Source organism: Chelmon rostratus, chromosome 23 (genome assembly GCF_017976325.1).
Source record: "Chelmon rostratus isolate fCheRos1 chromosome 23, fCheRos1.pri, whole genome shotgun sequence".
NCBI classification, from domain to species: Eukaryota; Metazoa; Chordata; class Actinopteri; order Chaetodontiformes; family Chaetodontidae; genus Chelmon; species Chelmon rostratus.
In genome coordinates, this window is record NC_055680.1 from 3,476,694 (window position 1) to 3,496,508 (window position 19,815).

At 42.7% G+C, this 19,815-nt stretch overlaps 2 protein-coding genes across 2 annotated transcripts in view; both read left to right on the forward strand.

The window, feature by feature from the left end:
* The first annotated feature begins 391 nt into the window (after nt 1-391).
* On the forward strand, nt 392-10,499 carry drap1 (DR1-associated protein 1 (negative cofactor 2 alpha)). The gene is made up of 7 exons (XM_041965087.1): nt 392-589; nt 1,211-1,283; nt 1,944-2,037; nt 2,608-2,733; nt 4,636-4,726; nt 6,049-6,134; nt 8,980-10,499. The coding sequence occupies exons 1-7, from the start codon at nt 548-550 to the stop codon at nt 9,164-9,166; spliced, it is 699 nt and encodes a 232-aa protein (XP_041821021.1). The 5' UTR covers nt 392-547; the 3' UTR covers nt 9,167-10,499.
* Nucleotides 10,500-14,424: 3,925 nt separating this feature from the next.
* LOC121626287 (mitogen-activated protein kinase kinase kinase 11) overlaps nt 14,425-19,815 on the forward strand; it is a 44,487-nt gene continuing 39,096 nt past the window's right edge. Inside the window, exon 1 of the mRNA XM_041964710.1 lies at nt 14,425-16,310. Within this exon, the coding sequence (XP_041820644.1) occupies nt 15,554-16,310 (757 nt within the window). The 5' untranslated portion in view covers nt 14,425-15,553. The remainder of the gene's footprint in view (nt 16,311-19,815) is intronic.

Here is a 19,815-nt window from a genome sequence, read left to right on the forward strand (position 1 = left end):
TTTAGAATAAATCACGCAGCTTGGAAATTACTTATTCTTTCGATGAATGGAGCGCACATAACCTGTGTCGTTATCAAATATAGATTATATATTATAGACATATGCATTCCTGCTGTCGCACGAGGTGTAACGTTATGCATTTAAACACAGTAACGTTAAGTTACTGAATTTAATTAGGCATCCAACAACTCTTAAATGACAAAAAATATTTCCTTTGGGTGTGTATAGTCGGAAACGCAACATGCTTAACCGCTAAACTGTAATTAACGTCACATATGTAACGTAACAGTTAATTTGTACATTCTAACTTAGGCCTGTGCAAGTTGCGAGACGTCGTTGTGCTTGAGCCGGACGGCGCTGTGACCCTGCGGAACCAAGCTGACCTGCCAAGCAACAGGGAACGAGTGACGACGACGTGCTAACGAGTTAGCCGGCTAGCTACTGCTATCTAGTGTGTGCGCGGTGGAGGTGATTTATCTATGATATAAAATAATATTCCGGGATATATTGAATTTTATTTTAGGTTAGCCATCCAGGTAATTTAAATATGCCCAGCAAAAAGAAGAAATACAACGCCAGATTCCCCCCGGTAAGTTTAAATGTAGCTGAAAACCGGTGTGAAGATCAACTACTGTTAGCAAACTGTATGATGGGAAGCTAACTTCTTTAGCTAGCTTTAATGGGATTCGGCCTGTTTTGTTTCCTTGAGAGCTAACAAGCCAACTAGCAAACGCAAGGCATTTGTCTCTTAAATGTATATTACACTAGTGCCCTTAATGATTATACCAGCGTTGATGGTTTAATTCACTTAGCTAACTGACATTGAAACCCAGTGTTTGCTAATGTAACGTTACATTTAATGCTTACGACATAAGTTAGCTAGCGAGTCCTCTAGTTAACGTTGTTTTTAGCATGACAAGCTAAGTGAAAGTGAACGTTGTAAATCTGAGCATATCTGTTGTTTGTAGGTGCATATTCACCAAACTTAAGAGCTATTCACAGTGCGCACAATAATGTTAAAGAAAATCTGATCAACATGACTGGAAGGAATGGTTTTAAGCATGTACGAAAGTCCTCTTATTAAGAATGTGTTGTACTGTACTTTGGTAAGATTTTTCATGTTAGGGGGCCTTTGATTTTGACACGCTGCAAGCTCTTGAAGTGTATTTACACCCATTGACTCACTGTACTTTAACTTTTCTTGTTACAGGCAAGGATTAAGAAGATTATGCAGACAGATGAAGAAATAGGCAAAGTTGCTGCAGCAGTACCTGTTATTATTTGTATCCTTCCTACCAAATGTCTTCACTGTGCAAGTTCCAAGGTTTCGATCATCTGCATGTGCTTTTAATGCACAGACTGATGTTAAATTTGTCTAAACTGTACCATTCGTTTACTAGGACAAGGGACCTCAAATTTATGGCCTGACTTAGAGCTTGAACAGTTACTTGATCAACAGATATTAATCAAGAACAATTTGGGTAGTAATCATTAAATACAGCAAAACATTTGCTGCTGTAGGATTCTCAAATACAAAGATTTGCTGTTTTTTTCTAAGTTTAAAATTATGGTCAATTGGATATGTTTGGGTCTAACAAAAGAAGATATTCGAAGGAATCACTTTGGGCTTTTGGAACTTGTGATGGGCATTTTGCATCTTTTTTTTATCCTACATTATCATGTGATTGAAAAAAAGTGACAGGTTATCAATAAGGGAAAAAATGTTTGAGTCTATAATCTATATTGAGTACAAGTTGTGGATTAGCACCCGATCAGATGGTAAACAGCTTTGTCAGTTGTATGTATTGTAAGGATTGTGTCCCAATCAGCCCAAGCAGATTTGTTGCTGTTGCAGCATAAGATAAACCACATGTGTGAATTTGTTTCATCTAAATAAAGGACACAGACCTGCTGCATCACAATTTCCTTAACTGAGATGTCAGCGAGAGCCCTGGAGCTTTTTTTGGAATCATTGCTTACAAAGGCCTGTCAAGTCACCCAGTCTAGGAATGCAAAGACGATGACAACATCTCATTTGTAAGTTTCTGTGTGTGTGTGTGTGTGTGTGGGTGTGTGTGTGTGTGGGTGTGGGGATAAACCACCTGGTCTATATTTCACTGTGTTGGAGCTAGACTTCTTGTGGAGTCATCCTTGCTCAGCTCATTCTGACTAACATACCACAGATGTGAAATCAGGCAGCTAGATAATAAGATTTGCTTTTGGATAGATGTAGCTGAAAAGGTGTTATGTTTTCATTTCCTTTGGCTTTAGATAAAGACACATTAAAGCACACTATTATACTGTATGGTATATTGTGGGAGTACCTGTGATTCTATTGTCACCTTCACAGTGATGCAGAGTGGATTTGCAACACATTGCCAAATCCCTTGTATCTGAAAGTATTTCTGGCTGAGAGTAAGATGCATCTTGCAGGACAATCTTACTGGGTGACTCAGATTCTGCATGTTGTTGAAATGAATATATAATCCCCATTTATCTCTTTGTCTATTTGAAATTAAGTTGACTTTTTGCTCAACTCGGAATGTATGCAAGTCTGTGGCGAAAGCAATGTACTGATGTAAAGTTGTGTTGCGTGTGTGTTTACAGAAAGCAGTGTATTGAGCTGGAGCAACAGTTTGATTTTCTAAAAGACCTGGTGGCAGCGGTGCCGGACATGCAGGGCGAGGGGGAAGAGAACCACAACGAGGGGGGAGGAGACAAAGTCCCACGAAGGTCTCTCTCTCTCTCTCTGTCTCTCTCTCTGCCTCACACACATCCACCTCAACGTGTTTGTATAGCACCATGACTATCGAGGAAGTAAACAGTCAAGTCCTCAAAGGTGACACCAGGAAACTCAGATCTGCAAGGTTCTATTTCATGTACATGGCTAGTTCAGGATAATGTAATGTTTGCTGTGTCCAGTCACTGTGATTCATTCATTTGTTTTATCACTTGAGTCAATTTATCATTAAGTCATATCTGATATGTGCATGCACCCTCACTATAATGTGAAAGAAATAGGGCTGGGTATTGTCCAAAAATGTTTGATGCCAGAACTGATACCTGGGCTATGATACCAATTCCTGAACGATACTTCCTGTGATACCAATTTACTGAAATCCATTTTAACAAAAAGAAATGACATCACATGTTATGGTATAATCACTCACTTCAAAGGAGGGGGCTGTTGAAAGACCTGGGAGCAGCTGGAGAAACTGTTTTTACTCTTTACTCAACCTGTATAACTTGACCAAAATGAAAAAAACTGATGGAATATCTGAAAACTATTGGACTGTATGAAAAATAGAAATAACTATCAGGAGGTACGTTGATAACAAACAGTGTGGCAGCAATACAGCAAGCGTCTTGTCTGACGTTGATACTGGTAAATAGTGGCGGAGTCTCCTTTCACCTTTCGCTCTGTAAGCAACACCACATTTGCCATCAGAAATGCTCTTCAGCGCCATCTGTGCGGTGGCGTGGAGAGGAAACGCCGGCGTTTTTTGATACTCTCTAGTATTGAAGCAAAGCGGTCGATGTCATATAAGTTCTAAAGTTTGCTACAGGAGGAGAATTACTTTTGTCTTTTCCAGGGACAGCAACTAGTTTAAATTGAAATTAACTAAAGCGATATATTCGTCTTCCTCGTGTTGTTACCTTACCTCTGTTTCCATTTTGTTTTGTGACTAGAAATTAATTGCAAAAAAAACATGAGAAGGCACTTTTTTTTTTTTTTACAGCTCTACAGAGCGAGAACTAATTATTGAGGATTGTAGAGAAGAAAAAACAGTATTGACTGTCAAATCAAACACTGCAGCTGCAGCTAAATTAAAGCAGAGAGCTTGGCAGAGAACTACACATAAATTAAATGAGTTAGAAGACTTTTTGCTAAAGAGTGTGGCTGATTCGATTGCGATTCAATTTAAAGTGGTTGTAAGCTTCTAATATTTAGACACTTTGTCTCAGCTGTGGGAATGAGGCATGTGGAGTCCCTGCATCTTTGAATATAAATGACTGAAAGTAATTTCCACCAGCAGTATCGCTCACATTACTCCCTAAATCAGAATTGTCTCTGTTTATCTGAATGATGCATGGTGGTAACTGCAAGATTTATGATGCCGAACCATGGTCTAATCTTTAATTAGTTTTGGAAGCTATTAGAACATGGCTGGATATGAAACTGCAAACACATTTTCAACCTTTTTTTTTTTTGTTTAAAACATCTTTCAAATGGGTGTTTCTGCACAAAGTGTTACAGTGTGTCTTTATTACACATTGTTCTTAAAAGCAGCGTAAGGGGCAGTCGTTAAAAACTCAATGTGTCTGTTTTTTTAACATTTTAGAAACGCTTTCCACAACAGACTTTTAAAGATAATTTTATCACAAAATTCAAACCTGTCATTGTAACTACGAGACTTTTTTCCTTCTTTTTCATGACAGAATCACTAAGTGTGTCATCAGCTGTTTGCTTGTGTGAATGGCTTTCAGACCAAACAATAAATAGATAATTCAGCTGAACTGATCCAGGAACATCTGTAGAATCTTGTAGCATGATCACGACTTGTTAATTTTCCCCAAAGACGAAACAGCAGTTCCCTTCACAAAGTGTTTATTTCTTTTTCTTTTTCTCCCCAGGGGTCGAAAACCAGGGTCGGGCCGCAAGAATGGCGGGGCCGGCGCCAAAGGCAAGGACAAGAAGTTGTCTGGCACAGAGTCAGAGCAAGAGGTGGGAGTTGATTTGCACGCAGAGGCTAATAGCTATCAACATTTTTTACAGAGTTGTATTTGTGCCTCATTCCTGAACACGCAATATGGCACATTTTAAGCACAGGAAAAGTTTTTATGTAAATTATATTTTTAATATTTATTTATGTGTTTGCTGTATCCACATAAGTGCGCAATCATAACTTTTTACCAGTGGCCCTGCTGTGTTCACCCATGCACGCTCACTCAGCATCTTTCTTGCCCTCTCAACATTTCAGGTTCAGGTTTCAGGTTTCGGTTTATGTGTTTTGTGTACGTATTTATTTTAGTTTTGTGAACCTTTACTGAGATCTACTTGTAAATTAGTGTGTTGTTTATTAGTTTGTAGCCTAGCTGAATCAGTAGTTTGCTAAATTCTGCCATGTTTGCAGTAGCTAACAGAGCTTGTCAGCTAACTTACCTTGATGATGGCAAGCTATACAGTCAAGGCATTATGATTAATATTATTAGTAGTAAATGGTATCTTACTTTAGAAATGATTGCATTTACAGGCAATGTTAAAGCTATTTTTTATTTTTAAAAAAATCAAGATAGCTAAGTTAAAGTTAACATAGTGTTGATTGAATTTTATGAATTTCAACTAGCTATTTAACCAAAACTGTGTGCACTGCGTATGTGTGGCTGATGTGTGCCTCCTCGCCTCTCCCAGTGCTTCTCTACTTCCCCAGTAACCAAATATTTTTGCATCGGGATTGGAGACAAAACAGCCAATCAGGAATTACCAACCTCAAGTTTCCAATTGGCTGGGGTTGTTTCACAATTTAACCTTCAGACAAGTTGAGCCAGAGAGCGACACAGCACACTTCAGAGTCATTTCCTGTATCTCTGTCATGTGGGTGTCGCCACTCCCCCGTCCCTTTAGGAGGCTTGGGGCAGATCCTGAGTCTGTTCACACGAGCGGGAGACATGGACCACAGATTATAATCGATCCTTCGAAGTAAACATTGGACCATTTTTCACAATACACATATCTCCCAAAAACTACGACACTGAAATGGCATTTTTCAGACAGCGAGGAGGAGGAGAAAATTAATTTTGTTGAAGACCCGTCTGTGTCTCACCAACACATTCTCATAAGATCTGGAGTGGGCATATTAAACTAGCAGATAAAAGTAAGCGGCAAAATAAGGTGCGAACTATGATCGTCTTGTTTTGATTTGGACAAGCAATAGTCCATCAGTAATGCGTCAGTGTGTGGTTTCTGGATATATTTGCACAGTTTCAATGATTGGTTTGTGTTTGAGGTAAGAAGGCTCACTGGTCTGTTTGTTGTGATGGAAGCAGGATGACTCTGAAGACAGCGAGACAGATGGAGACGAGGACGGCTCTCAGTCAAGCACAAATCTGCAGGCGGCATCCAGGTTCCACAGGTATGGACACAGCCCTTGTATACTGAGATACTGGATATCCACAGTGTGTCTATTGTTATAGTCCGAGAGGAGAGTTAGGTATTCAGTCTTTATTGAATATACATACTGTTTTTGCTGTCCTGTGAAACCATGTATCTCCAAAGAGAAATTTCTCTCAGAACAGTCGTCAGGGTATATAGGGTGAATATTCTAATTTCCAATATGTAATCGAATTGTAAAAGAATCCAAACATTCAGTTGTGAAAATACAAAAAAAACACCCCCGTGGCTGCTTTGAATGCACTACCGGACACACAGGAGTCACAAGACCAGAGTTCCTGATGTCCAGTTTTTTAGTTTTTTTTTCTTAGATATGAAAATATCCCGACTCTACACGCTGTCTTTGCTGCTTCTCTGTGACATCCGCCCTCTCTCTCGCTACTCTCCTGATTTGGCGAATTAAGAGTTTATTTACCAGACCAGATTTGGTGGAAATTGTCGGAGCAGTGAAAGATGAACCAATAAGGTTTTGAGTCTTATGTTGTTTCTGTTGCACTTGAATGAAATGTGCTTTACAATGATAAAATTACTATTTATGCAAAACAAGGCAGCCTTGTTAAGCTAAGTAAACAAAAGGAGATGTTGCTGTCTGTGTCTGTGTACTGTGTTTATTTACAGCAGGAGTGTTGAGAGAAAAAAATGCCATTCCACAATAAAAACAGACTTTTTAAGGCCATTCACATGAGCTCCTGCAATAATAAGTGATGAAGAAACATTTTTCATGTCTGTGTAAGCACCTGAGTCACTAAATGTTAAAGTCACAGCAGCAGTCTTAGCCCCATTCCTCACTCACACTACTAGCATTCTCATAGAAGTGTGAACACACCACAAGTCTGAATTGTAAGGTGTCAGATAGACGTAAAGGCGACAGCAGGACAAGGTCAAACATGTACAGCAAGTGAGATTAAACACACCTCATGGTCGCCTGATTGAGATCACTCATTATTTTCACGTGTCAGAATCAAATTCTCAAAGAAAGGAAGACCATTTAAATACACTGTTAAACACTTGGACAGAGCCAAATTTACACCGTTAAGGAGATTCTTCCTGTGTCACGAAGCCATTAGCAACATTTATGTAAAAGTCACCTAAGAGACGTCACTTTAACAGCGTGATGAATCTAGCAATGTGTCATATTCCATGTGTGAAAAGGGTCTTACAGTCTTACATTAGTTGTGGTCTAGTGTGCTCCTGAACGCCTCTGAACCTGCCTTAAAGCATTATCAGTGCATTTTGGCTGCAACCACACTCGAACTGGCATAATTCACATAACATATGCAAATCGACTTAAATTATTGACCCCGTATGATGGGATTCAGCACTGATGCAGTACAGTTGATCTATACAACAGGGCTGCGACAGTTTGACAGTAATCCATACCCATTACTCAAGCGAGACGATGTAACTTTTGCTGAACAGCAACCGCTGTGGGCACAAGTGACAATTACAAGATAATGTGAATGCTACACCATGGTGTATCAGCAGCTCAAGAGCTACAGTCATCAAGTCAGTGAACACACACGGTATTGGGAGTTACACCACAATGTGTGCGTTGAATTGAAGAACGGTGCTTGTTATTGCTTTTCCTTTCCACTTATTTTGAAGAGAAAGAATTATTTATTCTCTCACTTTAACAGCAGATAATTCCAGATTTTCCTGGAGTTGTTTGGTTCTAAATATGTCCACTGGAAGCCCACTGCGCCTTTTTATCATTTAAATTTAATTGTGTGCCATCTGCTCACATAGAGAAAACCACTTTTTACTGCCAAAAACAGGGAGAGGGTGCTGTTTTTCCGCTAGAGACGATGCTGTGTCACAGTTCCACACTAAGCAGGGTTTGACTGTGGACTGTGACTGTGAGTCGCCACCTTGGAATTATAAGGTTCTGTCTGCAGTCCAAGCAGTTTTCACATGTTTAGCTTCAAAGTTTTTGCATTCCAAATAGCAGAAATGGTATGTGGAACACGTCTCTTTCATACATGAAAATGAGAGACACCCTAAATGTATACTAAATGTACAATATCATAATATAATATATAGAAAGTAGAATTTGTAAATGGGGTTTCCTGGAACAGGTCAAATGCAGATAGAGTCTAATTCTACAAACTCACCTTCTGCCTTCTGCCTAGAATTATTAGGTTTAATCTCACGAAACATGAAAAGATTGATTTTCAAGAATAACAGAAAGTTTACTTATGTGTGTTGTAACAGTGTCTCCATGAGTGAGAAAAATGACATGTATTGCTGTTTATGACATTTATTGATTTTTTTTTTAGGAGAAATCAGCTTTTTCTTTTTCAAAAAAACATAGTAGCTCAAGTATAAAGGTCAGTGCTAAATATTTTGACCAGTCCAGAGGTCAGTTTTAACTAACATAATTCCAGAAACTGTTTAGCAGGACTTTGTGAGACATATCAAGGATTTTATTGATGGTCTGGTTTGGACAGCAGTACAATCCAGTCTGTTTTTAGATCTTGCTGAGGAGTTTGTTAGCTACCGTGCTAGCCGGCTAACACTGGTATCCAGTATGTCGTGCTGGGGAGCTTCACGCCTGCAGCACAACACAAGTAGACTACACCTGGTGGATCAAGATGAAAACATTACCTCCACTGACGCTGCCTGTGAGTGGAGGAAAACCCTGAACCTCTCCTGTAGTGCTGTTGTGTTCAGTGCCTCTTAATGTAAGCATTAGCTGCTGCTTATTAAAAAGTCCAAAAATGCACTGCTTGAGAACTTGAGAGTACGTGTAATGTGATAGGACATGCCTCCCAGCACCTGGTTTACACCTCTTTTTTGTCCCCACGCAGCTCAAACGCACCGCCGCAGTACATCCACATGGGCAACATGGTCTCAGTGGGCAGCATGGCTCCAGCACAGCTACAGGGCGGCATAGCCTTCGCTCCCCACCCCTCCATGATGAGCGCCGCACCGCCTCCCCCGGCCCCTGCGCCGCACAAAAACGAGGACGACGACGACGAAGACTATGACTCTTAGCTCCCTCCTCCCTCCTCCTCCCCCACCACTCACACACACGCACACACACTCTTTCAACATTATTTTCCGATTTCTTCATTTGTTCTTGCGGCGGTCGCGCTGAGCAGAGGAGGGGAAGACTCTTCATCGCAGCCCGCCCTCGACAGCAGGCTGTAAGAGACCCCGCCGCAGGAGACGCAAACCTGGTTGTGTATCATGTGTTTTAATTTTTTTCTTCCTCTTTTTTTTTTTTTTTTTTTTTAAAAAAAGGTTTTATTTTATTGTAGAAGAAAATCCAACGAGGATGTTTTTTAACAAGTCAGTCGTTCTATTTTGACTATTAAAAATGGCAGTCGTCGCTGTTTTCGCCATGAGCCCCCGCAGACAGGATAGGTGTGGTTTGTGTTGCCTTGTAGTAGCTTTTTTCTTTTGGCACTTTTCTTTCTTCCTCAATCCTCGGTGGTAGACATTACGAAGTGAACAAATCAGTCGCTCGGACCCTCAGGTTGGCTGGAAAAATTCTATAAGTGGTAGTTAAAGTCTTATTATAGCTTGATGCTCACGCAAAGGCAACTAGCGGAGATGAGTTCAGGGCAAGAGTTTGTAAAGTATTTGGAAGGAGGTCAGCACTTGCGGAAGGGAAAGGAGGTCATTGTCTCACCCATGAAGTGTTGTATTACTCTGTTATCGATTGGCTATGAAGTACTGCGGTTAAGATGTGAGCTCTGCTTCCCGGCTTTGTCACGACTCGCTCGTCAGTCCAATTGTCAGGCTGCAACATAAACAAGGAAGCAGGTGTATTTTTACTATAGGTTAGCTAGCCACAGCTTTTTTGAATTAGTTTCTATTTTTAATTCACGTTTTTATCAAGAGAACTGTAAACCTCCACGACCGCAGCCCTGATTCAACCATATCAGCAGGTTAATGATTTACGTTTGGTTCGTCTCTGTTCTCGACGCTGTCAGAGGTTAGTTGCTCTGGCAGCTGGACCTCGCGCATTATTTTATACAACCATTAAATCCCCCTGAAAAACCATCAGAAGTATACTGTGACTCTTGGACCATTGCTTTGTTTTTAAAGTTATTTGTCTGCTTTGTCCTCTCTGATTTCTATTCTGGCCACCCCTCCAATTTTGAGAAACGTTTCTCTTTACCTTCAACATTTTTTTCCCCCTCTTTTAGCTTCTTTTAAATGTATCCATTGAAAGCAGAGATGCGGCTCCCATTTATGTGTCAGTCTCAGTATGAAATGTTTCCGAATAGACAGTTGAAGTTGACACTGTATTGAAAACTTTTAACATTCTTTTTATTTTGTATGGGTGAAATAAAGTTCATATTTCAATTAAAAAAAAAAAGGCAGCCCTTGTTTGGCTTTGTTGTGTTTTGCATATCAGAGATGAAGAGCCTGAAATGCTTTCCACATCAAGCAAATCTGCACCCGTGTGCACCTTTAGATACAGTTCTGTTTACTGGCTGGAAGGCCAAAATCTGACTCCTGTGGCATCTTTAAGCAAAATATTTCAAAGTGCTTCCCCCCCTCATTGTTCAGTTTCGCTGGCTGCAACACATCCTTTGTAGTCCTGACTCTGTGCTGTGCCTTTTTGCACCTTTGATTTCTTTGCTTCTGTGTTTTGCAATATAAAATAAGTTTCCCACGGTTGCATCTCATTTTGATTTACGTGCCTATGACTCATGCAACCTGAAAGACAAGAGCTGGTATTTATCCTCGATGTTGCAGCTTCCTCCTGGTATTTGAATCAGATAAGCACAAGACGGTACAGGTTTGTGGGAAGGTGTTCACAGAGGGGTGATTGTTACCCTCATAGACGCGCTCAGAGTAGTCGGCACACTTGTCCCTGGGTGTGTGTCCAGCCCCTTTCCTCTTCCTCCTGCCGTCTTTATTTTTTCAAACAGTCCACTTTGTCGCGTAAATGCCGCCGCCTCTTTTACCCCCCACCCGACCGAGCAAGCAGCCCTGAGCCAGGGCCGCAAAAACAACTGCATCCTTCCTGCACAAGCGTTGACTCAGCGGACTGTGAGGAGGGTGGGGTTAGCTGTGTGTGTGCGTGTGTGTGTGTGGAAGAGGGAGGAGGTGGGAGGGGGGATGTAGGTGGTTGACTTTAGGAGTGCAGTGTCCAAACAAACGGCAGCCGTGGGGAGGGGGAGCCATCAAAGGGCTAACAGAAGGAAGCACACTGTTTCCACACAGCAGCCGGCGGGGCCAAAGGTGGCCCTCTGATTCCCATCCCCTCCCATGAAGCCGCTCACTTTTTAAGAGCTCTGCACTTTTGGAAACATGGGCAAATGTGGCAAAAAAGAAATTCCCTGACCTTTTTTTTCAAGAATAAAAGCCTTTTATACGCCCGTTAAAATGCAAAGTGTGTTTTAGCCGTGCTGTGGCCTTGATCAGAGGGCACACTGGGAACCAACTCATTAATATACTCTCCGATCTGCACTTCAGGCTGTTTAAAATGCTTTTTGAGCACTATATCCTCCCTCACTGTGGTAGGTGATTTGTGGGATAAACAGTATTCTGTATACTAATGAACACTATAAAGTAAAGCATGAGCAACTTTATGTACAGTTTAATTTTATCTTCTACACAGAGGAAGATTCAGTGCACTGTACATTAAAATTAACAACCGGTCTGTTGCAACGAGCACAGGGGAAAGATCATTGTTCTGTTTAAACTGTTAAGTTGCTAAGATACACTCCTCATCATTGTAAAGCAGCAGGAAAAAGAAATCAGGTGCAGAGTCTACAGTCCTGCTAGCAGCTCTGGCTGTACTTAAGGCCCTTTCAGACACAACACGACAAGGGCACCACTGCGACCTGACAGCCATTATTTCCAATGGCTTGCACCGAAGGTTTCCTGAACACTGCGACCCTCCCACTGTAACCAGTCCACTAAACCTCTCTAGTCCCAGTATAGCCACTCTGCCTCTGTCCCAGTGCACTCCTCAAAGTTTCCAAACAGTTTGAGCTGAATCGTGCTCTGCAGTCACACCTGTGCCAGGGATTATTGCAGCAGAAAGTGCTCCCACACACATCACTGAAGGTGAGAGATCCTCGGTGAACGCAGAACTCGCCACTGGAGGATCAGGAGCATTTTAGCATTTAACAAGAGTGAATGGAATTAATTACTTCCACCCGTGCTCACTAACAAGGACTGTGCGTATCACCGCCTGTGCTGCAGAGCTCCACTGAGGACACTGAGTGGCTCTTTGATGCATGGAGGCCCATTTCCACCAGAAAAGAAAAAAAAAAATCCATGCAAATTATGAGATAGTCAGTTTGGACTTAGCACCTCATGGTTTTGACTTACTTTCAGCACTGTGAGGTTTCTCCTGTTTCATGCATAAGTTTCATCCGTTGTTTTCTTTTCCTGCTGGAAATGTGCTCCCATATGCTGCAGTATTGGTTACAGGAAATCATACGAGAGGAGGACAAATGTGTAGGCTTTTCATAAATATTGCAACAGAAAGTGGCCAGCAGCAAACCAGTCAATTGAATATTCCATGCAGTTTTGAGGCGAGTCTGGCTTTACATCATTGAAGCCATAATTTGTACATTTTTTTTTTCATTATGAGAACTGCTCTGCTGAACTCGAGTGCTTTTACAATGGCAAGATGATACCGAGAGTGAGCGAATTCTCCCTGGAACGAAACTTTTAAATGAGCTACGTTTGACTTAAAGCCTTCAGTAGAAGTGTACAGAGGTGAATGTGACTCTATTACAGTGAATTTTCAGCTCTTCCCCCTCAGTCGGCTAAGTAGCCCATCAAACAGCTCTAAGAACATTAAACCAGCCATATGCTGAAGGCTTTTTAAAACGTTGCTTGAAGAAAAGCTTGAAGCTCCTTTTTTCTGTTCAAAGTAGCACCAGACAAAAGAAAATCTTCAACACAGAAACCCAACAGCAGCATTTTATCCTCATTTCTTTGACTATGGGGACAATTTTAATGAACTTCTGAATGTCACTAAAGCGTACTATCGACTGATTTAACAGAGCGACACTTTACTGTGAGGGAAAAAAAGAAACAATCAGGGTTTAAATAGCAGTAGAGCAGGCATGTCCTTAAAATAACCACATAAAATATAAATACTTAAACAGAAATAATATATGCAGAGTGTGTTAAAAAAAAAAAACACTACTGAAACAAACATCAATGACACACTGATGACAGTAAGACCTCTGAAAAAGGACGCTGGACACAATTTACAGCATCTTCTCACTGAATGGTGATTTTACAGTTCTATTTATATAACTTCAACAATGACTGTGTTGTCGTGTTTCACAGGATTAGCTTTTGGTAAATGTTTTTCCAGCACTTTTTCTTTCTTGGGCTCATTTACCACCTGTTACCACAGCGTCAAGTGAGCTATAATGAACAAATAGGACTTCTAGGGTGCATTTCAAAATAAAAGCCGGCATAAACTGCCGTGTGGAGTAAATCTGTAGCAGATAAAAAAAAGTGATGCGCTGCTTTTCCTCCCAAAGTATCACAATAACACCATAGAATAGCAATCGTGTGGTAACATGGCTATCCTGGTAATTTCAACATTAAAAAAAGCCTGTACTGTAATCGAGATGTCTTTTAATTTGAAGGCAAATACTTCCCCATCATTGTTAATTTCTTAAGTATTTTCCGCGAACTTGACGCAGCTCCAGCGCGCTGGCACAGCAGCAGTGTGAAGTTAGCCGGAAAATAGCCATGAAAATACAGGAAAATTGGAAATTCAAAATAAAAGTCTTATAAGTGCATAATAGACGGGTTGCACACAAATGAATAATTGCAACTCCACACACAGCACGTTAAAGGGATACAAGTACATTGGTGATCACTAATCACTAAATAAGTGATCCTTCTGTAATCATTTGTTGTTTCTATAATCATGTCTAGACAGTACATGATAGTGCTTTATGTCATTGGAGTTCTATTCTATATTATATATTCATCAGGATACAAGGATTTCACCATAATCATAATACTTTTGATTCACTGGTTATTCTTAATGCGAAAAAGTTGTAATCTTGAGTATTTTTTATGAGCTACTGTTCTGCTCACTTAGACTTTTACTGACTTTAACTTTAGAAAACAGTATTTAAACGTTCCACTGACCGAGTTTTTATTTTGACAGTTAAAACCGGATATAAAATTACGCATCGCGTCTGACTTGACGGTCGCCTGTCATCTGACTCTTTTCCTGTTGGGAGAGAAAAAGTTTTTGAAACCCCACCCTCCCTACTGACTGTAAGCACAGACGTAGAAGTGGTTCGAGGTCCTGACGAGTCAACCCCGTCCGAGGAAGAGAAATAAGACCGCGACTTCTGATGGAGTTACTGCGCTGTTTGGATACCGACTGTAACACCGAGGCCGCCGAGCTGGACCAGGCCACGCGCACAGCTCCAATTAGGAAGTAACGGGATTGTTTTCACTGCGTGTTTCTCTCTGGAAAGGAAAGCCGAGCAGGTTTGGAGAGCTCTTCCTGTTACCAAGTCGGCGGTTCCTAACTTTATAAGCTGTGATAAAACCCAGCTCGTTGCGTGCTTCTGATAAGACCGTAAGTATGGAAAATCTGGCGCAAAGGGATGCGGGATTTCCTGCGGGAGCGCCACAAAGTTGCGGCCAGACGCGGTTATTGGAGATTTGGGCTTAATAATGCGAACTGGTCAGCCCTGAAACTTGTCGTAAAACACTGGTTGGCTGGACTGAATGCTCCTTTCCTGCTATTCTTCTCCGCTTCTCAGCGCTTCCTGCTTGCGGTGGCCACTGCACTTAATGGCTAAAAATACATAAAAACTCAAAATGGACAGCTAAATGTGGTGGGAGCCTTCGTTTGGAGTTGATGTGTTGTCAAAACACTTGGAAGTATTTTACAGCACGCTTTGGATGTTTTTTTTGCGTTGGTCCTCACACTTTTAGCTTCCAAAATCAGAATTCAACAGGTGGCAAGTCTGGATCAGAAGAGAGGAGCTGATTTACCCAGAACGAGGTGATCCCACAGCCTCTTAAATACAGGCTGGTGAAATGATTGTGATCACACCATGTTTTGGGAAACCACATCACTTGAACAGAGAGAGATTCAGTGGGGACTTCGCTGCCTTTCTGTGCGTTGAAACGCTTAATCAAACGAAAGCGATCTCTCGACTCCTCCAGATTTGTCAAATAGACGGCTTTGCGTTTAATGCAGAGACGGATGAAAGACGCTTGCCTCTCAGTCATCTGTGAATCCTCTCCCGAAGCTCACTTGTTGGTCAAGCTTTTGAACACATTTCACTGGTCCCTGATGAACCAACAAGAAAGACAGGAAAGGGAGCGAGGCGCAATAAAGTACTCCTTTGTACTTTATTTTCAAACCCTTGGGGTGCAAAATCAGATCCAGTCAAAACATCTGCTTGAGGCTCCATGGAGCCGCTGAAGAACATATTCAGCCGTGGCCCGCTGTCGAACTGGAAAAATTTGGATCAATCACAAAAAGGGAACTTCACCAACCCTGTGTGGACGGCCTTATTCGACTATGAGGCCTCCTGTAAAGATGAGCTCACCTTGCGTAAAGGTGACCTGGTGGAAGTCCTGTCTCTGGACTCTGAGATATCAGGGGATGAGGGCTGGTGGGCGGGTAAGGTCAACAACAAGGTGGGCATCTTCCCATCCAACTATGGCTCCTTCAAGCCAAATGGATACGGGAAGCTTCCGGCTAGCGGCGTGGTGGCCGAGCTCGGCCCGGCTGTGGTGGGCGAGTTCGAACCCGACGCGGTGGATTTCCGGGAGCTGAGCCTGGAGGAGGTCATCGGGGTCGGGGGCTTTGGGAAGGTGTATCGCGGTACATGGAGAGGCGGGCTGGTGGCCGTGAAGGCTGCCCGACAAGACCCGGACGAGGACATCAGCGTGACGGCGCAGAACGTCAGGCAGGAGGCGCGTTTGTTCGCCATGCTCACTCACCCGAACATCATCGCCCTGAAAGGCGTCTGCCTGCAGGAACCCAACCTGTGCCTCATCATGGAGTACGCCTCGGGCGGGCCGCTGAGCCGGGCGCTGGCGGGGCGTCGCATTCCGCCACACGTCTTGGTCAACTGGGCCGTGCAGATAGCCAGGGGGATGTTGTACCTGCACAGCGAGGCCATCGTCCCCGTCATCCATCGGGATCTCAAGTCCAATAACAGTAAGTCCTTCAAGCCGGCAGTGCAAGTGATTCATCAATGAAATCCAGTCCAGCCCCAGTTTGTCAGCGTTATAGTGAGGGAAATAAAGGTCACTGACATATTTACTGGGCTGTCTGTGTGGCAACATGCTCCATGGCAGTGATGGAACATGGTGTACCACTGTATATAAAGCTGCTAAAGGCTTCTCCTACTGTTTTCAGGGCCATATTTTGAACAAGGGCAACCTTTTTACTCTCCCCACATTCTGTAATGCTTGTGAGCCTCTAGAAGTAGTAACTCAGTATCACATTAGTCTGATAAATTGAATTACTATTCTCTATTTTTGATTCTGTGCTGTAGTTGGTGCAGTCCAAGTCATTGTCTTCGGGCGATATATCAACCTTAGAGTTATAGTTGAAGATTATTTTGGGTGGCAGCCTAGTCGTGACAGTCTGAAAGGCAGACCAAGGCTACAGCGGCTGAAAGGCCTGCAAATATGTGGCGCTGATGGGCCAAATACCACGCTTTGCTTGCAAAGTTCAGGTATTCAAGAGGAAGTTTTCCGTCTCTGCACCGTCACAACTCACACTTTGGACTTTGATGCCGTCTGGGGGCAGCGGGAAAGTTTGGCGTCAGTGTTTTGGGCCCTCGCGGCGGACACGTATGCATTGAACCTTGTCATTAAAGCCACACTGCTGGGAGATATATTGCTGATAAAGCTTTCTGTCCTCCCTTTTGAAGCAGAACAAGTGCCTTTCTCAGCTCGAACAGTGCTTTTAGCTAACCTAAACACTGAGCCACCTGAATTTTACAGCAGCCTCCCTCTCTGTTATTATCATTCTTGTGATGCAGCATATAATCCCCGTCAGCTCTGCGGCTGTATCTGTTGCGGTCCAAAAGATTTTCAACCTCCCTCGGCTCACCCTGTCTGTTACTGCAGATGCTGATCGCTGTAGCGCACCAAAATAGAAAGAGATCATGGCTGCTCCTTGTTTAACTGGAAACGACTGACACCGCAAAACAGTCAGTACTGTAGGTTCTGAGAATATGACCACGGTTAGGAGCGCTTGAAGGTTGACTCCCTTGATTCTCGGTTTGTTTAAAACACATCCCAAGGATGCATTTCTACCAGACTCCATTCTGCATATCCATCTTTTTAGACGCAACTCTTCAGCACATCTTCCCACTCCCTTCAGCATCTGCTCACCCTCTCTTCCACCCTTCGCTTATCAGGTTCTTTCCCGGTAAGACCTCTCCACAGGACTGTGGAGAGGACTGTCTCCTGTGGCGTAAAAGAAAGTGGAGTTATGTTAATGTAGTGTTTGTATATGAGGCAGGCCAAAGCCAACACAATCCCTCTCTCTGTGCTCAGAGAGATCATATCGCTCTCCTGTCTCCTCCTGCTTTTTTAACTCCCCCTGCATCTTTGTCCCTGACCTGCCCCTACATGTCTCCATGCAGCTATAGCACTGTTGTGCCACTGAGCAATATCCTGTTGTGGAGGTGGAAGTGAGAGAGAGGGTTGGGGGGGGTTTCATTTCAAGCGACGCTCTGACAATAATGCGCCGCTCTCTGAGTGAAGTGCTGACAGGTTTAACACAGCGCAGGTGCAAGAGCATCTCCATATGAGGGTAATTCGAACCATAAATGCACCGTGAAATGCCTTAAAAATTCAGATGACGGGGCAATTAGGGCTGACCGTACAAAATGTACAAAAGCAACAGTGAACCTCGGATTGTGGTGTCAGTTCCTCAGAATAATGGTGCAAGTTCTTCTTTCTGGAGCTGCCATTTTGCATCGGCACTCTGCAATCATGCAGGGACAAATCTGTGAGAGGAGCTGGAGGGACCTATTTCCAACCGTAGCCTCGAGAGGACCGTCATTACCAGAGCTGTAGAAAGCCTTGAAGTAATACTGTAAGAGGGGAGGTCAGGGGGAAGCTGAAGCAAAAAGAAATTTCTTTCGTGGTGCCAAAAGATCACTCATAGCATCTTTTAACAACTAATCAAACTCAAGGTGAAGAAAGTGACCACCAGCACATTACCGCATTAAATATACATTAAAAAGAGGATCATTAGGGCCGGCCGTTACAGTGATGGATTAAGGTGAATAGTCATTATAAACAAGGGCTGAAAGTTTCACTTATAGCTAATGACCAGAGGAGCGCTTTGGCCTGTTTGGAAGATGCTGACTAAACAGGATCACTGAAGAAAGCGCATGGTGGGGCGCTTGGGTTGAAGCCAGAGGCCATAACTGGCATTCCACCCCAAGTAAATACGAAACAGAGAGTGGATGAGCCTCTTTCTCTCACTGTTGTGTCTATATATCTGGGGGATGAGAGTCTGGGGATTTTTCACACCTTATGCACTCAGTCATTTTCTGTTTTTAGCAGCCTCGTGCTTTTCGTATCTCACTGTTATCTAAATAAGGTTCCAGGGCTTTACCGCTCTGTAAGCTGTACAGTTCGGCGGCAAACACTGAATCCTTAAAAGGCCCGGCTAAAAAAACAAATTGCATGTTTTTTTTCCCTGCTGCAGAGCACAGATCCGCTCTGTAAATTGTAGGGCCTGTGTGCTATATGTCTGGAGGAAAAACGGTCTCATTTCAAAGGAAACATTTGTATTTCGTAGTGTTTCGTTTCAGGATATGTGAGCATTCAGCTGGCAGAGCGCTGCTGCTTTTATCCAGTCATTTCATTTTCATCTTCATCGGCTAACACAGACTCACAGCCAGTGTCAGTGGTTCAACTTTGAACCGTGAGCCACATTAGCTCCGTAGCTAATACCTGCTTCTTATCTCCAAAACAAAGGCACGTGTCTTGCAGTACACCTGTGCTGAACAAGCTACCGAACAAGCATCGACGGAAACTGAGCCGCTGACCTCGGTTTGCAGGTTTGATCGCTAATTATCTCCTCAGCTGTAGCACGTTCAACATCTGACAGTCGGCAAATGTCAGGATTGTTCAGTGTAGTGCTGATGCAGTGTAATGCTGCCTGTCTTTGACTAATAAGCTACAGTTGCCAGCATGAGTTTGTTTGCCATGTGTGTCTGTTTCCCTATCTGTTAATCAGAAGCAGACATCCCGCCCACCCAGAGGCTTAAAGACTAAAGGAGCATTTCTGCCATACAGCATCAATTTATTAAACACTAGGGGGACAGTGGAAAAACACGTAAATACAACACTGACATATGTTTAATGCATTAGCAAACAGTTTCTTATTTACATATGCAGCAAATATGGAGCATTCATTTAGAGGTATTTGTCTAGTTACCTGGCAAATGGAAGGCCAGTATTTCCTCTCTGTTAGCTCTGTTTTGGTCTCCACCAACAACTTAGAAGATGAAATCTGGCTCTTCGGCTGATAATTCCTCCACTGTGTTGAGCTAGTTGCTAAGGTAGTGTACAGTGGGTTCATGCAAACGTGTTCACGGATAACAGCAGCCCGCTGCACTTGAAATGAGGCTGATGAGAGTGAATCCGGACATTAAAGTTGCAGGCCCTAACACCAAAACAATGAGCTGCTC

What these genes read in the sequence shown, in the direction of transcription:
- drap1 (XM_041965087.1), top strand. Translation starts at nt 548, where the DNA reads ATGCCCAGCAAAAAGAAGAAATACAACGCCAGATTCCCCCCG. An exon ending in GCACAGAGTCAGAGCAAGAG is followed by an intron (nt 4,727 to 6,048) that starts GTGGGAGTTGAT and finishes TGATGGAAGCAG; the next exon opens with GATGACTCTGAAGACAGCGA. An exon ending in GCGGCATCCAGGTTCCACAG is followed by an intron (nt 6,135 to 8,979) that starts GTATGGACACAG and finishes GTCCCCACGCAG; the next exon opens with CTCAAACGCACCGCCGCAGT.